The sequence below is a fragment of the Stegostoma tigrinum genome, chromosome 7, assembly GCF_030684315.1.
Source record: "Stegostoma tigrinum isolate sSteTig4 chromosome 7, sSteTig4.hap1, whole genome shotgun sequence".
In the NCBI taxonomy this organism is placed as follows: Eukaryota; Metazoa; Chordata; class Chondrichthyes; order Orectolobiformes; family Stegostomatidae; genus Stegostoma; species Stegostoma tigrinum.
The window spans coordinates 52,384,640-52,405,289 of record NC_081360.1 but is presented as its reverse complement, the minus strand read 5'-3'; the positions used below and the strand labels follow the sequence as shown (position 1 = coordinate 52,405,289).

The window sequence follows — 20,650 nt, the reverse complement described above, 5'->3', positions numbered from 1 at the left end:
GCTCCGGTTACCTTCCACAGTCCAAAGATGTGCAGGCTAGGTGGATTGGCCATGCTAAATTACCCGTAGTGTTCAGAGGTGTGTAGGTTATAGGGGAATGGGTCTGTGTGGGATGCTTCAAGGGGCAGCATGGACTTGTTGGGCCGAAGGGCCTGTTTCCACACTGTAGGGAATCTAATCTAATCTAATCTATTTAGCCTCTCTGTATAGATCAAACCCTCCAACCCTGACAACAACCTTGTAAATCTTTCCTGAGCCCTTCAAATTTCACAACATCCTTTCGATAGCAGGGAGACAAGAACTGCACACAGTATTCCAAAACTGGCCTAACCAATGTCTTGTACAGTCTCAACGTAACTTTCCAACTCCTATACCCAATGCTTTGACCAATAAAGGCAAGCATACCAAAAGCCGCCTTCACTATCCTATCTGCTTGCAACTCCATATCTGATAGATATTTCACCCATACCCAAAACAATACAGCCATCCTCCAGATATTTGAGCATAAAATCTTGGCTAGCACACCAATCAGGCACCACAGAGTGAGTGCTCATTTCTGATGCTTTAAGCCTGGGCTATATCTGCTGTTTTAGATTAGCATAGAGAATACCATGCATTGTTTCAAAGAGGGTGGTGTAGATTTTGCGCTTCCTGGCCAATCTCTTATTTCTCAATCAGTGTAACTAAAACAGATTATCTGGTCATTAGTTAATTACTGTTTATAGTACTTTCTAAGCAAGTTAACACCTGTCTCTTCCTACATTATGAGAGTGACTGCATTTCAGAATTATTCTTTGTAAAGCACTTTGGAACAATCTGTAGTCAAGAGAACATCAAATGCTAGAAAGAGCTTGTATTTTTTTCAAGGATTGCGGAAGAGGCTGTTTATCCCTTTACTACAGAATTCCAAAAGCCACAACCTATCTTTTTTTTCAGTTATTTTTCCTGTGCTTTACAACTTATTTTATAGTACCATCATGTTTAAGTCTGTTGTCCTTATTATACTTTCTTTGTCCACCTCATTCGCATTAAGCCCTGCATATGTATTAGATAAATCTAGAAAATGTCCTTCCTTAAATATTCACCTGTTCCCCAGTGACCCCCTTGCTATCAATCTGTGGGAGGCCTGCCTTTTGGAGCATATAAATTGCTACAGCTATGCTGAATTGGGATAGTTGTGTGCAGATTTAGCAGCTAAAAACTGAGGAGCCATGAGGCACTGTGTACCAACAACAGTATTATTATGTTCCACTATAGCCTGGATCTCATGGTCCACAGATCCCTCATATTACAATTACCATTAAGGTATCAATCCTGATTCAATGAAAAATATAAGAAAGCAGGCCAGGCATAGCACCAGTCATGATTAATGATGAGATGCCAAACTGGTGAAGCTATATCACAGGATTATTTGGATGTTAAACAGTGGAACCAATGTGCTCTAGCAATCCCAACAGAAAAAATCAGAATATATGTCAGTTCTGCACAATTTTCCCACTTGAACGACACTCATTTATTGTTCTATGAGCATCCCATCCTCAGTGATACAGGGAATCCAGTACATGCTTGCAAAAGACAAGGTTGAACCTTTGTAATCATGTTCAGCCAGAAGTGTCCAGTAGATGATCCAGCATGGCCTCCTTTTAAGGTCCCCAACATTGCAGACATGTCACTCTATGTGACATCAAAAAATTTCTGACTTCACCGGGAAAGCAAAATTAATGGGCCCTGACAACATCCTGGTTGAAAACTCGTCCTCCGGAACTAACCGCACATCTAAATTAGCTATTTCTCTATAATTTCTAAAACTGAAATTTACTTGACAATGTGGAAAATTGCCCAATTACATTTTGTCCATGAAATGCAGGACAGATCCAGTCCAGCTCATTCCTACATCATTAGTCTTCTCTCAATCATCAGCAAAGTGATGGAAGCTGTCAACAATGCTATTATTAAGTGGTGTTTACTAAGCAATAATCGTTGGTTGTTGGTGTAATCAGCAACATCACTATTATGGAATCCTCAAGATCAACACTCTAGAGTGAATATTGAGCAAGAAAGCTAACCGGACTACCTCTAAAAATATGTTGACTGTGAGGGAAAATCAGAGATTATATCATCTGTGTTGAATAACTCACCTCCTTGGACACCAATGGCAGTCCATTATTAAAAGGTGCAAGCTGTGATGAAGTATATCCCATTTGCTTGGATAAGTGAAGATTCAACAAAACAAGAAGCCTGACACAGTTAAGGATAAAGCAGTCCATTTGATCAAGCACGTCAGCCTCGTAAAATTTACCCCTTCACCTCTGCCATGAAATGGCTGCAGTGTATACCATTTAGAAGATGCATTGCAGCAACTCACCAAGGCTTCTTCAACAGCACCTTCCAAACTCAAAACTACCAGCTCAGAGAAGGACAACAACAGCAGTACAATTGGGAACACTGACATCTGAAAGTTACTTTCCAAGTCTCACATCACCTTTACCTGCAAATATATTTCTTCAAGGCCATGAATTCCCTCGTACTGTAGGTACAGAACTGTAGGTTTATCTACTGTTGCGCTAGCCACACAATATGTTTAGCTTGTACATCCCACAAAGAACTATGAGACGACTGTTAATAGTTATAGGAACCTATCTTTATTGATTATAATGCAATTAATACTATAATAACGATAATGTTAGTTTACTACAAACTAATCATTAACCATGTAAATCTGACAATTAACACTGTAAATCTAAGTCAGTATCTTATCTTTATGTTAAAGAACACTAGAGAAAAAAAATTTAGGCCTATATGATTTAACTAAGCTGGGAATTATACACGTACTTAACAAAGTAGAGAGGAAGCAGTAAACTGAGTACAGCAGCTGGATCTTGGGATTTCACCACTATTGCCAGTTCATTCATTCACTCATTCACTCATTCAATTTCACGGAAATGCTCTTTGATAGTGGCAAAATGTCTAGACTGCAGTTTGAGGAATGGAATACGGTAAGAGTAAACATAATGCATTGTTATGAATGAACCAGAAAGCGATATTAGTCATAAATATCGAATACATGTGAACGAGTAGTTGGTAAAGGTTATGAATGAACATGAAAATGGTAGTAGTAGTAAATATAGAACACTTGTGAATGGGTTGGTAAAAAGGACTTTTATGATACAAAGGTAAAGAAGGCCCTAGTACAATGTGTCACAAAACCAAATGTATAGCGATATGAGGCAATTAAAATGCCTGGCTAATTATAAATTTGATGTAATTAATTTACAGAGTTAATGTAATCAACTGCACAATATACTTGGCCCAATACAGAAAATGGTGTTGGTGACATTGCATTGTACTGTCCCATTCTGATATGTGCGAAGTGAGATTGTGAGTCAATATTCCCCTTCACCCCTGTAGGCTATGTCAATGGCCAGGTTGCAAGCCTCTATGTGACACTTTAGACTGGTGTTGATCTTGAAGCCACATAGTGCATGTTCATTCAAATAAATTGGGTATGAGCATGTTAGCACCATGTTAATTTGTCAACATCCATCCAGAGTAGTGCCTATGAGCCTCCCTTCCTCCTCCACTATGTGACAAGGTGTCATCATATCCTATCCATAGACCCTCCTTGAATAGTGCCAATGTTTTCCACTTTGGACACCCTTAGTTCAATCCTGTTGTTCGTGATTATTGGGAGTCCCAGTACTATCCCTAATGCTTTCCCAGGAATCCCTTTACAGTTAGTGTTGAACTAGACTTTGGTCAGCTGCCTGAGTTAGCAGCCTGATAACCCGGGGTGTTTCTTTCCCTTAAATGAATGCTTTATTTGTTTTTTGCTGATCCAGAATGGAACCTGTCCCTGACTAACCTGACCAAGGTTGTGTCTCAACTGTTCTATCATCCACCGTCCATACATGCTGCACAGAGTCCGGTTCTGCTGCGTGCTGTCATCTTCCAATTTCCCTTTTTACCTGATTGATTGTTTTGGCATGTCCTTCCTTCACATCTTCCATAAGACCACTGACTTTATGGCCAACTGGATCACCTTCAGCGTCCTGCCAACCATTCTCATTAATTGTATCCAAAGTCTCTTTTACTTGTTGGGCCAGGATCCTGAATTTATTGTTCAGGTCGGCAAAGTCAATGCTGTTAATGGTTGATATCTTGCCCCATATGCTGTCACTAAGTCATTCAGTGTTTCTCTTTTATGTCACTTCTACATTCCAAGTTTGGTCTTTCCTTTGTCTGTCCCTATCTCTCGTCCCAACAATCTACAGGCCAAGTGGATGTATAGTCTTTTAAGTTGGGGGTGCACCACTCTGGCAGTTGATTCCCAGCAAAACTTACCACTACAGGTACCAATTTGTGGTGAACATTGTCATACAGGATTTTTCCCATAGGTGTTAGTACTAGCCTGTTTCGTGGACCGGGTGTGGCTTCAGGATACACGGGTGGGGGTGCCTCTGGCTGGTTTTAGGCCATTCCTAAGCTCGCACTGAAGGAACTTCCCCTCTGAGTTTTCCAGGACATCACTGTCTGAGTTTCAATCCCTTTTCTGGGCTGCCTGTTAAGCATCCTATCTTGGGGCTCACGTTGTTTGAGAAACCCCACCAATCACCCATGATTTCTACACTCACATAGCAATCATCTGAGCTCCCATTCAGTTTTCTGCATACTACTCTCTGGTTTTTGCAGCCAAACATTATACTTTTATTGGGGTGTACCCATAAAATATCATCCTCACATTCACCTTTGTCCAGTGGGCCCAACCATAAGTGTCCTAGGTATGTATACCCAGTGTTTCTTGTGTGTTGTTTTCAGTGATGATGATCCTGATTATGCTTTTTGTGGTCATGGTTGTCCTGCGGGAAGATGAAGATGTTATTGTTTAATGTCCAAATAGCTTATAACATGTGTAATGCACACACACTAATCCTCCCCCCTTAATTTTTTGAATGGAAACCCATATTTGATTAAGGTGTAAACAAGCAATTGTGGTTGATTCCCTTAGAATTTACAGGAATATGAGTTGGTCCCAAGAAAAGTGTGAATTGCATACGAGTGCCATCCATCAGTCACAGTTATACCTTACCTGGGTGGCTACCTGGAACTATTTCATCCTCTCGGTTAATGACTCATTACATTCATCGAGTATGCACCCAGCAGACACTCGAAGGGGAAGGTGAAGAGCCAGAGGTGGTGGTGCATGTCGGCAGTAATGACATCGGGAAGAAAAGGAGGGGCGTCCTACAGCGGGACTTCACAGAACTCAGAAGAAGCAGGACTTCGAGGGTGGTTGTCTCCGGTTTGCTTCCAGTTCCATGGGCCGGAGAGGGCAGGAACAGAGAGATAATGGACTTGAACATGTGGCTGAGGGACTGGTGCCGGAAGCAAGGATTTAAATTCTTGGATCACTGGGGTATGTTTTGGGGTAAGAATAAATTGTACAAGAGGGATGGTTTGCATCTTAATAATCGGGGGACCAGCTTTCTGGCAGGCAGGTTTGCCACTGCAACACGGGTGTGTTTAAACTAAGTAATGGGGGGGGGGGGGGGGGGGGGCGAAACTGGAAAATTAAGACTCAAGTTCAAGGGAAAGTGAGAATAAGAGAGGTTAAGAAGGACAACAGAATCAACAGAGCAGAAAACTCAAGAAGGGATCGTACAGTATGGCCAAGTGAAATAAGGATTGATAGGAAGGATGAAGGGAGAAACAAATTAAAAATATTATATACGAATGCACGAAGCATAAGAAATAAGGTGGATGAGCTTGAGGCTCAGTTGGAAGTTGGCAAGTATGATGTTGTGGGGATAACTGAGACGTGGCTTCAAGTGATCAGGGCCTGGGAAATAAATATTTAAGGCTATACGTGCTATCGAAAGGACAGACTGGCGGGCAGAGGGAGTGGGGTGGCCCTGTTGGTGAGGAATGATATTCAGTCCCTTGCAAGGAGGGACATACAGTCAGGAGATGTAGAGTCAGAATTTCTCAGCTCTATACATACTAAGGGTAGAAAGACCCTAATGGGAGTTATCTACAGGCCCCCAAACAGTAGTCAGGAGGTAGGGTGCAGGTTGAATCAAGAGTTGAAATTGGCCTGTCACAAAGGTATCACTACAGTTGTTATGGGAGATTTCAACATGCGGGTAGACTGAGAGAATCAGGATGGTACTGGACCCCAAGAAAGGGAGTTTGTGGAGTGCCTCCGAGATGGATTCTTAGACCAGCTTGTACTGGAGCCTACCAGGGAGGAGGCAATTCTGGATCTGGTGTTGTGCAATGAACCGGATTTGATCAAGGACCTCAAAGTAAAGGAGCCCTTAGGAGGTAGTGACCGTAATATGATAAATTTTAATCTGCAGTTTGAGAGGGAGAAGGGAGAATCAGAAGTGTCAGTATTGCAGTTGAATAAAGGGAACTATGGAGCTATGAGGGAGGAGCTGGCCAAAGTTCAGTGGTACAGTACCCTAGCAGGGATGGCAGTGGAACAACAATGGCAGGTATTTCTGGATATAATGCAGAAGGTGCAGGATCAGTTCATACCAAAGAGGACGAAAGATCCTAAGGGGAGGCGGGGGCAGCCGTGGCTGACGAGGGAAGTTAAGGACTGTATAAAGATAAAAGAGAAGAAGTATAACATAGCAAAGATGAGTGGGAAGCTGGAGGACTGGGAAGCTTTTAAAGAGCATCAGCGGATAACTACAAAGGCAATACACAGAAAAAATGAGCTATGAAGGAAAACTAGCCAAAAATATAAAGGAGGATAGTAAAAGCTTTTTTAGGTATATGAAAAAAAAAGGTTACAACTAAAATTGAGCCCTTGAAGTCAGAAATGGGTGAATTTATTATGGGGAACAAGGAAATGGCAGAAGAGTTGAATAGGTACTTTGCTTGTGTCTTCCCTAGTGAAGACAGATCCAATCTCCCAGATGCAATAGTGGCTGAAGGACCTAGGGTAATGGATGAACTGAAGGGAATTTATATTAGGCAGGAAATGGTGTTGGATAGACTGTTAGGTCTGAAGGCCTATAAGTCGCCGGGATCTGATGGTCTGCTTCCCAGCGTACTTAAAGAGGTGGCTCTAGAAATTCTGGACGCGTTGGTAATTATTTTCCAAGGTTCTATAGATTCAGGATCAGTTCCTGCGGATTGGAGGGTGGCAAATGTTGTCCCACTTTTCAAGAAAGGAGGGAGAGAGAAAACAGGAAATTATAGACCGGTTAGCCTGACGTCAGTGGTGGGAAAGATGCTGGAGTCAATTATAAAAGATGAAATGACGATTCATTTGGATTAACAGTAACAGGATAGGTCAGAGTCAGCATGGATTTATGAAGGGAAAATCGTGCTTGACCAATCTTCTGGAATTTTTTGAGGATGTATCTATGAAGATGGATAAGGGAGAACCAGTGGATGTAGTACCTGGACTTTCAGAAAGCCTTTGATAAAGTCCCGCATCGGAGATTGGTGAACAAAATTAGGGCACATGGTATTGGGGCAAAATACTGAGTTGGATTGAAAATTGGCTGGCTGACAGGAAGCAAAGAATAGTGATAAACGGGTCCCTTTCAGAATGGCAGGCAGTGACCAATGGGGTACCACAAGGTTCGGTGCTGGGACTGCAGCTGTTTACGATATATATTAATGATATAGACGAAGGCATTAAAAGTAATATTTAGCAAATTTGCTGATGACATAAAGTTGAGTGGCAGTGTGAAATGTGAGGAGGATGTTATGAGAATACAGGGTGACTTGGACAGGCTAGGTGAGTGGATGGATTCATGGCAGATTCAGTTTAATGTGGATAAATGTGCGGTTATACACTTTGGTGGCAAGAACAGGAAGGCAGATTACGATCTCAATGGAGTCAAGTTAGGTAAAGGGGAAACACAACAAGATCTGGGTGTTCTTGTGCATCAGTCAATGAAAGCAAGCATGCAGGTACAGCAGGCAGTGAAGAAAGCTAATAGCATGCTGGCCTTCATAACAAGAGGAATTGAGCATAGGAGCAAAGAGGTCCTTCTGCAGCTGTACAGGGCCCTGGTGAGACCGCACCTGGAGCATTGTGTGCAGTTTTGGTATCCAAATTTGAGGAAGGACATTCTTGCTTTTGAGGGAGTGCTGCGTAGTTTCACAAGGTCAATTCCCGGAATGGCGGGACTATCATATGTTGAAAGATTGGAGCAACTGGGCTTGTGTATGCATGAGTTTAGAAGGATGAGAGGGGATCTGATTGAGGCGTATAAGATTATTAAGGGATTGGACAGTCTGGAGGCAGGAAGCATGTTTCCGCTGATGGGTGAGTACTGAACCAGAGGACACAGTTTTAAAATAAGGGGTAGGCCATTTAGAACAGAGTTGAGGAAAAACTTCTTCACCTAGAGAGTGGTGGATATATGGAATGCTCTGCCCCAGAAGGCAGTGGAGGCCAAGTCTCTGGATACTTTCAAGAAAGAGATAGATAGAGCTCTTAAAGATGGTGGAATCAAGGGTTATGGGGATAAGGCAGGAACAGGATACTGATTGTGGATGATCAGCCATGATCGTAATGAATGGTGGTGCTGGCTCGAAGGGCCGAATGGCCTATGCCTGCACGTATTGTCTATTGTCATAAGTTTGTTCTGAATCCTTTGTCTCTGTGGGCCAGGTAATATTGTGTCCTTCAGGTTCCCAAGTTTGTGTGCTGTCATTCCCCCTAGTGGTGATGCCGTTAACGCTGAAGTGTTCTACCTGATGGTTCGGTTCTGTTTGTTTTTCCCTTGTCCACACTAGTCTCTTAGCATTGTCTCATATCCATGTTGTGGATATGCCATCTAGGGTCTGACTTGTAAGGGCTTTGGGGTCTTTCAATTTTTTTGTTTAATGGGGAGTTAATGGAAAGTTCTGTCATGTTGTTCCCAACAATTAGAGAAGTCAGGTCCTCTGGTAAGTCAATTAGATTGTCCAGAGGTCTATTAGCCTTTGGAGCTGCAGTTGGTGGTAGTGATGGGAGAGTATAAATTTTATCAGGGATGCGGTCCAGCCAAGAGGATGTGTAGCGGGGTGTCCTTGGTCTTGTCAGTTGCTCTAGGGCAGTGTCATCTGCCATACATATTTTAATGTGGCGAGAGTGGGTGTGTTGGGTGTCACAGGCTTTTAATTGGTTTACGTGGTCCCAGCCGGTCTTTCCTGTAGAACCCTGTATACCGAGGGACTCACTTTATCGACTACAGTGTGAGAACCTGAGTAATGAAAAAACTGGGGCTGTATATCTGTAGCATCACCTGCTGTCCTAAGGAATGTTTGACACGGTTTCTAACCTGACAGCTGCTGCTAACTGCATGCCCTTGATATCTTTGGTGAGCTGCTGCACACTTTTCATGGGCGAACTTAGTGAGAGCAGGTCCTGTGAGTTCAAGTCCGAACAGGTGGTTGACCTCTCTTATGGATTGGCTTGCCATTAGGGTATCGGTGGTGGTGGAGGGTATACCCTCTGGATTGAGAGATGGTGTTGCGTATCATCATGAGAACACATGGAAGTATTGTGTCCCAGGTTTTATTGTTCTGCTGCATTTTCTTCCTAATCCACCCTTTTAGGGTGTGATTCATCCCTGCCATGATCCCACTAGATTGGGGGTGGTATGCAATGTGTAGTTTCTGTTTGATACCAAGCATAGTCATCACATTCTGCATGACTTGGCCAGTGAAGTGACTTCCTTGATCTGACTAGATACTGTGAGGTAAACCCCATCTCATAAATACCTGTTGTGTTAGGATTTGTGCGGTTGGTTTGGCTGTATTTGCCTTAATGGGAATAGCTTCAACCCATTTTATGAATGTATCTATGATTACTAGAATATAGGTAAACCCATTCCTGCTTCGTGGAAGGGGACCTATATAATCAATTTGTAGACTCATCCGCAGCCCTTCTCCTGGACAGGTGTGCCTCATTTCTTCCTTTTGAGTGTACCTGTCTGGATTATTTTTTGGGCATACATCAGATAATTTTCTGCGTAATAACTCAGGCCATCAGCACAGTTCTTTCTATCATTTGGTCGTGGCTTCTGTTTCCTGGTGTCTGAGCCCATCATGGTATTGGTATGTGATCCGATTTCTGTCTTGGATTGGAACTACGTAAACTCCTGCTTTTAGAACTAATCTGTCCCGTACTTTTAAGGAATTTTTCCATTTAACATAAGGACCTGGATAAACTCTTCCCAAAATCTGTTTCAGGGAATCATCGAGACGTTGTGCTTGCCTAAGGCCCTCTATGTTTGTTTGGCTCACAGTGATCGCATTTGCCTACTCTACTATGGGTGGCTGCCAAAATTCTCCTACACAAGTGCCTCTCAGCTAACTTATCCACTTTGCTGTTGCCTTCTGGGGATGCTTTGCAGTGGTTCCTAACTTTGATGCCATATTTCCTTTCATCAGCAACCTGTTGTATCTAATTTAATAAGGGAGCTTATGGTAGGGGTCTCCCATCAGTTGAGATAAAACCTCTAGCTTCCCTTGAGGTAAAAATTCCTTGAGTTTGTTGCATACAAACATGCTATCAAAGTATATGTCCGCGGGTGGAGACTGGGATGCTGACCATGTAGGCTACAGCTGCTAGTTCTGTAGCTTGAGCACTTGGTAATTTTAAAGTGAGTTCATTGAGTTTTTGCGCGCCTGTCATATATACCTCAGCGGGTGATCCCACAGCTGTTCTCCACTGTAGAGGATCCGTCTACATAGATGTTGACTGTAATTTCTACCTGCTTGTCCTTCTGTCTCATTCCTGACTGTCTCTCATCTTGCTTCACAATGAAAAGACCAGTGGAGTGTTTTGCTGTTATTATTTGGCACTCATATGGGTCTCCCCCATAATTTAGGTTATCACCTAGGAAGGTGGGCACCTTGGTACATTTGACCATCATGTCCCGACCTTGAAGCAGCAGAGTCCATTGGCGGCTTGGGTTTGGCTCATTGAACTGTCTTTCATTTGGCCATCTGGCAGGAACTGCATTAGGGTGTGGTCAGTTAGATAGTCAGCGGGCTTAAACCAATAACATAGTCAAATTACTAGACTGCCCAAAAAACTGCGAGAAGGTGTTGTTCATGCCTGGAAGACCCTTGTTCCACAGGCTGTAGGACTTTGGAGCTGGAGCCACAAGCCACTGGACCTAACCTACTGTGTCTGTCCTGTAGCAGAATGGCAGCTATTGTATGGTCTGTGGCTGCAACCTCTTGGGTGTATGGTAAGGCAGGATTAAGAACTAGTAAGGCTGGTGTTTTTGCAAGGTCATGCTTTAAATTAGTTACTGTCTTAGTATGTTGGGATGGTTAATTCTGGGCAGCGTACTTTTTCAGTAACTCTGTGAGTGGGGCCGCTTTGGTGGTGAACCCATCAATGTGGTTCCTGCAGTATCCCACTAGACCCAAGAAAGTTCACAGTGCACTAACATCTTGGGGAAGTGTGCGCGATGTAATCAAATTGCTTTTGGTCTATCTCTCTTTCCCATAGGTGACTTTTGTTCCCAAGCATGTAACCCTGTGCTGTAGAACTGCGCCTTCTTCGGATTTAGTTCACAACTTGTGACTTTCAAGAGGTTGAGTAATTCCAAGTAGGAGTTGGATATGTTTCTTCTTTGTTTCAGTTTGTAAGAGTAAATGGTCTACGTATTGGATTAGGGAATCAGGCTGGGAAGACTTTTCTAATGTCTCGGCTAATTGTCCGTGGAAAATCGAGTGTGAGTTATGGAACCCTTGGAGTAAACAGGCCCGGGTGTACTCTTGTTCCTAAAAGGTAACACGAATTTATACAGTTAGGACCAATGTAAGGGTATGGACCAGAAACCGTTACTAATATCAAGTACTGTGAAGTGTTTTGCTTGCAGTCCGAGCTTCATTATTGTGGCCGGGCTGGTTGCTACTGTTGGTGCAGAGTTCCTGGTAGTTAGTCAGTTAAATACCATGAGCCATCTGGCTTCCTGGTGGGCCACATTGGAGCATTATTAATGGAAGCTGCAGGTCACAGCACACCTTGTTGTAAAAGACTGTCAGTCACCTTGGCTATGTCTCCCTCTGTCTGTCTGGGGAAATCGTGTTGTCTTTGCAGTTTTACATCTGGCCCCTTGGTTATCACCTCTACCAGTATACGCCCGCAGTCATGTTTATGCTGGAGAAATACCCCTTTGTGTTTCATAATCACTTCTGGCACAGCCGGATCCTTGTCACTGTTAGGGGATTTAACCAGAACTCTCCTATTGTGCTGACCCTATTACCGTAATTTTCTGTTGAGATGATGGGTGGCACCTTGTTAATTGGGGGCATCTTCCGCGTACAGGAATTTACTGGATCAACAGTAAGGTTACACCTAGTCATGTGCTCTGCACCGGGGGAAAGGTTAACTAAAATAGCAGGGTGGTGGCATGTAATGTCGCCTTGTTTAAATTCCGTCAGTTCAGTAATATACCCCTCCTCTGCAATGCCAGTAAATCCACTTAAAACAATAGTCCTTGTGATCCACCAGGGTAGATCATTAAATTTAGAGGTGTTTGGAGTTGTGTGGGAGCCTCTGGTACCCCAAAGAAATTCTACAGGACAGCCTCCTACCTCACCAGTGACTAGTGGTCTACCTACACTATCCCACTTTGTGTCACAGACCCATATTGGGGGGGAGGCAGGGACCTGACATAGTCATGCAGGTGCCTTGTAATTTTGGAGTCGGGATGGCTAGTGTTGCTGGCATGGACCGGAGCCTACCAAATTGGACCCTCTGATGAGAGCTGGTGCCTCCCTCAATTACTCCTTGTTCCTATCACGTTCAGTGGTCCCTGGGGCTGCAAGTCCGGCTATCCAGGGGCTCTACATTCTCAAGCATAATGTTCTGGCACCTGCAGTGGTGGTGTTGTGCTGGCTGCCATGTGTTCCTCTGCTGTACCCCTCTATCTCTCCCAATGGCCGTGTGAGGTGGAGCGGGTTCCTTTGGTAAGGATTACCTTTCCTTCCTTCATTCCTCCACTGTGGGTAGCGCTTAGGTGCTCAGAGAGAAGCATTTCCCTTCTTTGTTTCATTTTTGTTTAGTTCTTGGACCTCCATGCCTCGTTATGTGTTGGCTTTGCAGCATCAAAGTTCTCACACGCTTTCCTACTCTGTTTGGTTGATGCGTGAAACTTAAGTCCTAGCCCATTTAGCTGAGTCAGCCCCGGATAACTGACCTCTGTCTAAATCATCCAGTAAAATGTACCCACAAAAAACCAGTGAAGACAGTCAGTTGTTCTCCCTCCTTGTGCCTACGCTTGTTAAGTCCGTTTGCAGGATCTCCTCTTTTGTACCAGGTGCTGTTAGGATTGCCTCATTCGTATTGGCTAGGGTGCCTTCCCCTACATTCAGAGGGACTGGGATTGCACTCTGCACTGGCAGGCTCAACAACATTGCAATGAGTTTCACCTCCTCTCTCTCTCATCTCAGCCATGCAAAACCTTATGTGTCTGACCCTGTCAAAGAATACATATGGGTCTGCCAATGGCTCAAAATCTGGGATCTTTTTGGCAAATTCTGCTAATTGTGCTCCTGTAAATGGGGTGGTATAGGTTACTGCTGGGGTGTCGGCGGCATCCTTGACCTGTCTTTCAGTGGTAATCACGTTCTTTACAGCATGGAGTGCCTGCAGAGTCACTGCAGGGGTGGCTGATCTCAGATCTTCATGCACATGACATACTGCCGCCCGACTTCCCTGAGCTCATTCCCAGTCTACTTCCTGTTCTTCTTCCATTGTAACATCCTCATATGCGCATATTATTCCATTGTGGATTGAGAGTTGGGATTTTAACTTCTGAATCTCCTGCACACGCTTAGTGTGCCTGCTTCCTTTCCTTATTGGATTGGCTCATTACCCTTACTGTTGCTTGTTGATCTGCACGTTTACTTTTTAACTGATTCCCTTCATTCTTGGCAGCTGCTTTAGCTGACACTGCATGCTGGACATCCTAGTATGTTTTCTTACATTGGGTTTGGAATTGCCCCATATGTAATAGGTTGGACTGATATCTTTGGCCTTGCTCTATGCTTTTCCATTGTAACTCTGCTATTTCTTTCTTAGAATCCTCTAATTCTTTACACATCTTTTTCAATTCCTGCTCAGTTCCTAACAATTATTCCAGACAACATATTGTTGCTGTGGGCTTTTCAAGTTTGGAAGCCTGCTTCCCTTGAATTTTCTTCAAATCCTCTCAATGGTTTTGTCCAAGGGATCCTGGTCCTGTTTCATCATTATAACAAAATTCTGCCCATATGGACCATTTTTTCTTACTAGTGTATTGCCTTAGCTTCATAGAATCCCTATATAGTGTGGCCCATTGAGTCTGCATCGACCCTCCAAAGAGCATCCCATCCAGATGCCCTCCCTAACCCTAGACCCTGTGGGCAATTTAGCATGGCCAGTCCACCTAACCTGCACATCTTTGGACTGTAAGGGGGATACCAAAGCACCCAGAAGATAAGCATGCAGACACAGGGAGAATGTGCAGACTTCAAACAGACAGTCACTTGAGGCTGGAATTGAACCCAGGTCCCTGTTGCTGTGAGGCAGAAGTGCTGACCACTGAGCCACCATGCTGTCCAAACTAAACAATCTTCTACTCTGGTGCCTTTTTCTGCCATTTCTGATTAAAATTAGGGTTACAGGAGGTGGATCAGACAGGGGGTACGGCCTTTGTTATGTTCTGGTCCTAATCCCACTGGGTCTGTACCAAAATTCTGTGTTTTACCTTACCCACTAGGCCTAATATTTCTATTCCCGAAGATTTAGTTGAATTCCTGGCCGTAACGTAGGATTTAGTCATCTCAATTTGAGCTCAGGCAAACTTTCAGGGAATATCAATTTCTGTGGGGTTTGATCTCAGAGAGACAAAATTACTTCTTATCAAGTCCTATCTGAGTCGCCAGTTTGTTGTGCTAGCCACACTGTGTTTAGCTCATATATCCCACAAGGAATTGTGAGTCGACTCTTAATTAATATTATAGGAAATGATCTTTATTGATTATGACACAATTAATACTATTATAACCATTATGTTACAAACTAACAATTAACACCATAAATCTGACAATTAACACTGTATATCGTAAGTCAGTATCTTGTACTTTAACTTGGGCATAGATAGAGTTGATAGCCAGGGACTATTTCCCAGGGCAGAAATGGCTAACATGAGGGGTCGTAGTTTTAAGCTGGCTGGGGGAAAGTATAGAGGGGATGTCAGGGGCGGGCTCTTTACACAGAGAGTTGTGAGAGCATGGAATGCATTGCCAGCAGCAGTTGTGGAAGCAAGGTCGTTGGGGACATTTAATAGACTGCTGGACATGCATATGGTCACAGAAATTTGAGGGTGCATACATGAGGATCAATGGTCGGCACAACATCGTGGGCTGAAGGGCCTGTTCTGTGCTGTACTGTTCTATGTTCTTAACTTGGAATGATCAAACACCACCGCCCTAGACCTTGGCCTTGATGCACATGGTGATGGTCCCGGGGTGTCTCTTCACACAGTGGTTTGTCTTGAATACTCACTTCCGAGGGTGCTGTTTTTGTGATTCTTATCCTTGGAAGCTTCTGTGTCCCTTTGGGAGGATCTTCAATTCCCACCAACGGATCAATCAGGAATCAATTACTCTGATGGATCAGCATAAATCAGGCAGTGCCATACGGATGGTGGGATACTCTTTGGTCCTCCATTTCTGAAAGTGTCACGGGCACATTAAGTCAAGTGGGCTTTCCAGTTAGGAGTGTGAGGTGTCCCTTTATTCAGGAAACAATTCTTGCTGTTGTCCTGGTAAATTGGCTTAGTCCATTGCGTGTTGTGCTGTCTGCAGCTGCAGCCTGTCTGACTGGGTCTGCAGCTTGTTTAGTTCAGTATCTTTGCACAGAAACTTTGGCCAGTGCTTGGCTTGATTTCCCAGCAGACTTGCTGTATTATCGGAATCTGCCATTTTGAGTAGCCCATCCAGCTACACCCACAGCACATAAACCCGAGCAATTCACCACCTTATCAAGGAAAAATGGGGATGGACAATAAATGCTGGCATGGCCACATTCTATGAAAAGTTGAAAGAAAGTAAAACATTTTCACCATTTCAACTGCTGCATCTCACACAAGTACCAACTTGCAAGCCAGAAATTGAGATAAGTCCTTCCTCCAATATCAAAAACGTGAATTGGATTACAACTTGTTCATTTGCCGCTTACTAAAATTAGGAAGCTGGTCATTATTTATTCGTAAGAAAAAGATGCTTTGTGATAGATTATTTGAGCAATAGTCAAGACAAACCAGCTTGTTAATATCTGAGCATTCACTTCACAGCAATTCCTTATGAATATAAGTTTTGAGCATAAGAAAAATATCACAACACTTTTTTTCTGCTCTTTCTGTTGTTGAAAATGAGGTGAAGAATCATTTTTTTCACTTAAGTTTGCTGATTTTTGTTCCTCAAAACACAGTTATTGCATTAATTTACTTTTTGATTTTCCTGATTTCAGCATTTAGATATATTTGTATTCTTTGGAACAGGCATTAGATCAGTATGAAGAGGAGGTCACAAGTGGGGTTAATTCACACACTGCATTTGGCATTGTGGAGGAAACTTGGCTTGCAGTGTAAATTCCAAAGTAGTAGACGACCTACTACTCCTCTTGGCTCCCGGATTTTATCTGATCCCAGCAAAGTATTTGAACATAATATGTGGTAAGTGGATGTTTTCCAAACCAGATTACATTTACACCGGCAAAATATTCTGGATGCTGGAAATCTGATATCAAAGTGTAATTTCAGATTATGTGTTACAGGAAACATTACTTATGCAACATTTATTCACTTGTTGGTCATTTTGCTCAAAATGGAAATGAACACCAATATGAGAACTTCTGATATGATTTCATCAAGTTAATGATTTGAATTTGAAATTTATCTTTTTATTCCTGCTTAAAATGCTCTGAAGGAAGAACTAATGTAGTAATGAAATTTAAAGCTAGATTCTTTAGGATTAATTTGAACATTGATTTAATTGTCATAGACATTAGTTAATGTGGTTCAATTTATGTTAATCCTCTACAATCAGATTGATTAATAATATTTTTCTCAAATATGGTGGACAACTTCCTCTTTTGATTTTCTTACAAAAGGATCTTTTCTACATGCATAAAGATGTGGGAAAAAGCAAGAGGGTGGCAGATAACTAGCCCCAAACATTCCAAATATTTTTGTCTTCTATTTCAGAATGGAAGAACATAAGCCTGTAGGTCAATATCATGTATAGCATCACCTACAATCTTTTTTTAAAAAAAAGAAAATGAACCTCTTTCTCTAGGGATCACATTCAGTGGACACCTGAACAGGAACAGCTTGCTAGACTAAAGGCTGAAGAAAATTCCAGCATTAAAGTTTCGTTGGAAGACCAAGGTAAATGATGAAGTTTTATCCGAACCCTCCGGTTTATTCTTTAAGAGGTGCAACAGTTGGAAGACACAGATTCAAATGTTATTATCTGTAACAGAATAATTTGACATGACAGACCTCCGTTCTCATTGCAGTGAACATATGGCGTACTGCAACTAACTTTTGCTTTTCAAGATAATTCTAATAGAGATCAAACCTTCTAAAAGCATTTGGTATCAGATAGAATAATTGAATTAGACACTTGCAGAGATTATTTTATATGTACTTAAAGGAATCAATGTCAAGGGGTATGTATGTATATAGCAAAACACATACAGCTGAAAAGAAAACAATATTTTATATTAAAAAATGAGATTATGGTTCATGTAAATCATGGCTCAATTTATCCTGCAGTCAACAGATATCCAGCCATTGACATTATTCTTGATATTCTTAATGTTTTTGGTGTAATTTTTGTGTCTTTTTCCTTGTATCTCCAAATACTCTGCATGAGATATCTCTAAATGAGATGGTAATATGCAGCTGTCCGGATTTAAGTCACATGATTGCAAAATGCATTGAAAGGTGTAGAAAGTAATAGGATAAGACTTTTCTAGACTAGGAATTATTTTATAAATGCATTACATTATATTCCTACATGAGAAACTGTAATTTATGCCATCTAATTTTTAAAAATAATTCGTTAATCTTTTAATCTATATTCCATCATGATCATAATCCTTCGATATTCATGGTTACATGCTTTAATATGCCATGTTGCAATTCTAGATCCACAAATCTTGCAATTGTGATTTAAAACCAGACCTCAGGCTTTAATAGATATTTATTCTTTTGTCTTTTACTACAATTTTGTTGCTGCAGTTAAATATGACAAAGATGCCAGTGTCTACTGGGACAAATTCTACAGAGCTCATCAAAATAAATTCTTCAAAGATCGTAGATGGTTGTTACAGGAGTTTCCCGAACTGTTTCCAAATAGAGCATTCAATTGGAATGAAGAGGTCAAGGAATCACCAAGTAATTCTGCAAGTCCGGATCAAGCAAAGTTGGATCCTTTTAATAAGACATGTGCTAAACAAAATTTCGCTGATACTGTACAGAAATCAAATCTTGTAGAACAAACAAAGAATGGCAAAAACGTGGAACATGAGCATGACAGGAAGAGGACAGACATGTGGAAAAGTTCAGAATATTTTCCTGGTATTGATTTCGCTTTCAGAATTTTTGAGGTATCTTTGCAAAACGGATAAAACTTGTGTCTGCATTTTCAGCCTTAATGTACATTCAAGTTAATATATGAATTTTTTTAAAACAATCACTGTTGTGATATATTCTTAGGAAACTATAGTAACACATTTTCAAGAGCCTGGGACATTACCGATAAGTTGACATTGTGCACATCTCTGTCTCTTTCTATCTCTTTCTTGCATGTCTTCGCTCGTCCAGAGGCATATAAGCTTTACTGATAAAGAAATTTGACCTTTTAAAGGCCAAGCAATTATAGCATTGTCTTCTAAAACAGAATGACATGAAGATATCCTCTTGTTCCATCCCAAAGTGATGACAACGCAATATTAGCAATGCTGTTTTGAAATGGTTCCAAGCAGGATTTTGGTGGTTCCCACAAGTAAGGATATAAAACGCCCCTAGCTTCTTTATTGAATCTCCTCCTATTTACTTGCAAAGTTGCTGTAGTGCAATTGGTGCAGAGAAAGTCGAGAAGACCAGTGCAAAGAATTTTTTTTTAAAAACAAGTCTTCACTGTTTTGATGAGCCCATAAAACTCAGCTTTGGTTTTTTTGTTGTGTGCTGAGTTATTTGATCTCTGCTGTGATTCCAGTGGAGTGTATGATTGGTCTCGGTGCTATCCCAGAATATTACTGTATTCATTGTTCAGTTTGGTAGAGGGGAGGAGTGTTGAAGGTGCAATATATCCAAACAAACCATGTAGCTAGTTAAGATAGCAGTTGAACAAGATAATTTAAAAATAAATCACAGTTGCACATTACAACTCAAAACTCAAGGGAAGCTATTTTCATTGTTATGTGACAATTGACTACTGTTTATATCAAAGAGTTAAGTTTTCTCATTCGCATTGTACTGTTTTGGATAGATTATACTTGCAACTCTGAAATTTTCATCTGCTTTATTTGAATTCTTTCTCTCTCTACATTTTTATTTTGCTTTTAATTTTATTTTGTTTTGTTCATTTTATTACTACAGCAACTTCATTTCTTGCAATTTTTCGTTTTCGTTCTGGTTAACATTGTGCAGGTGCTTTGATCTACGTACTTTGTATAGTGAGGTAATTAACCCATAGGTGCTGCTAAGAATTCAAGAAATAGGAGCAGGCATCAGCCATTCAGACCTTCAAGCCTATTCCATTATTATAATATTTGGTTTAAAGGAAAAATATTTAACATGCACAATGAAGATTTGAACTAGGGGAAGATAGAAGAAACTTTCAAGGAAACTGAATTAGTTAGAGCAACTCAACATAAATGCATCTGATCTGGATTTCATTTGTAGAATCAACTTTTATGGACAGTCCAGAAGTGAAAAACAAGGTTTTCTGATCTTAGTGTTGTTTGTTCATATAACTGCTTCAGAGGTCCGAATTATTAATAATTAGGCAAATATTTTGCTCAGACCTGGTGGTTTATAATTCTTTTGAACTAGCAATGGAAAATAATCCTGTCAAGTCTTCAAAACAAGAGTGACTTTTTGCACGGTAATGATTCTTAATGTGAAGTGAAGGTTAGTGTTGTACCAGAGGGTCATAGACTGCTCTCACATTAAAGAGGGATGATTGAAAGTCAGTTTAACCTGAAGGTCACCACACCTCAGGCAGTGGGCAGAAGTTGAGACAACAGGGCCTCCATGCCAATCTCAGTATCGGAACGGAACCCAGTTATTGGTCTCGCTTGGCATCACAAACTCACTGTCCAGCCAACGAATTGATCTACCTGGTTCCCCGTTGTACAATATGATGCACTATATTTTGGATATATCATTGGCAGGTTTTAAGTATTTATAGTTTTTTAAAACTTGCTTTTGGTTACCGTACTTTGCATGTGTTTGTCATTCAAATATTATGCCTGCAAGAACAGGTCAGAGGCAGGAATTCAGCTGTGAGTAATAAATTTCCTTATCTCTAAAATATAGAGTACAAGAGTATGATAGAATTCTGCATGCTAGTCTGAATAAGAGCAACTTCAACCAAATTCAGGAAGCTTCACAGCACA

At 41.6% G+C, this 20,650-nt stretch overlaps 1 protein-coding gene across 3 annotated transcripts in view; it reads left to right on the top strand.

Annotated features, from left to right (window-relative positions):
• Positions 1–20,650, top strand: part of mettl8 (methyltransferase 8, methylcytidine) — a 63,745-nt gene that overhangs the window by 2,293 nt on the left and 40,802 nt on the right. For 2 of the 3 annotated variants that reach the window (XM_048534797.1, XM_048534795.1), the window contains exons 2-4: positions 16,521–16,694; positions 17,317–17,408; positions 18,267–18,634. In XM_048534797.1, coding sequence (XP_048390754.1) covers positions 16,534–16,694; positions 17,317–17,408; positions 18,267–18,634 — 621 coding nt within the window. In that variant the 5' untranslated portion in view covers positions 16,521–16,533. Of the gene's footprint in view, positions 1–5,005; positions 5,414–16,520; positions 16,695–17,316; positions 17,409–18,266; positions 18,635–20,650 lie in introns of all 3 variants that reach the window. The other variant, XM_048534796.1, reaches the window with a different exon arrangement.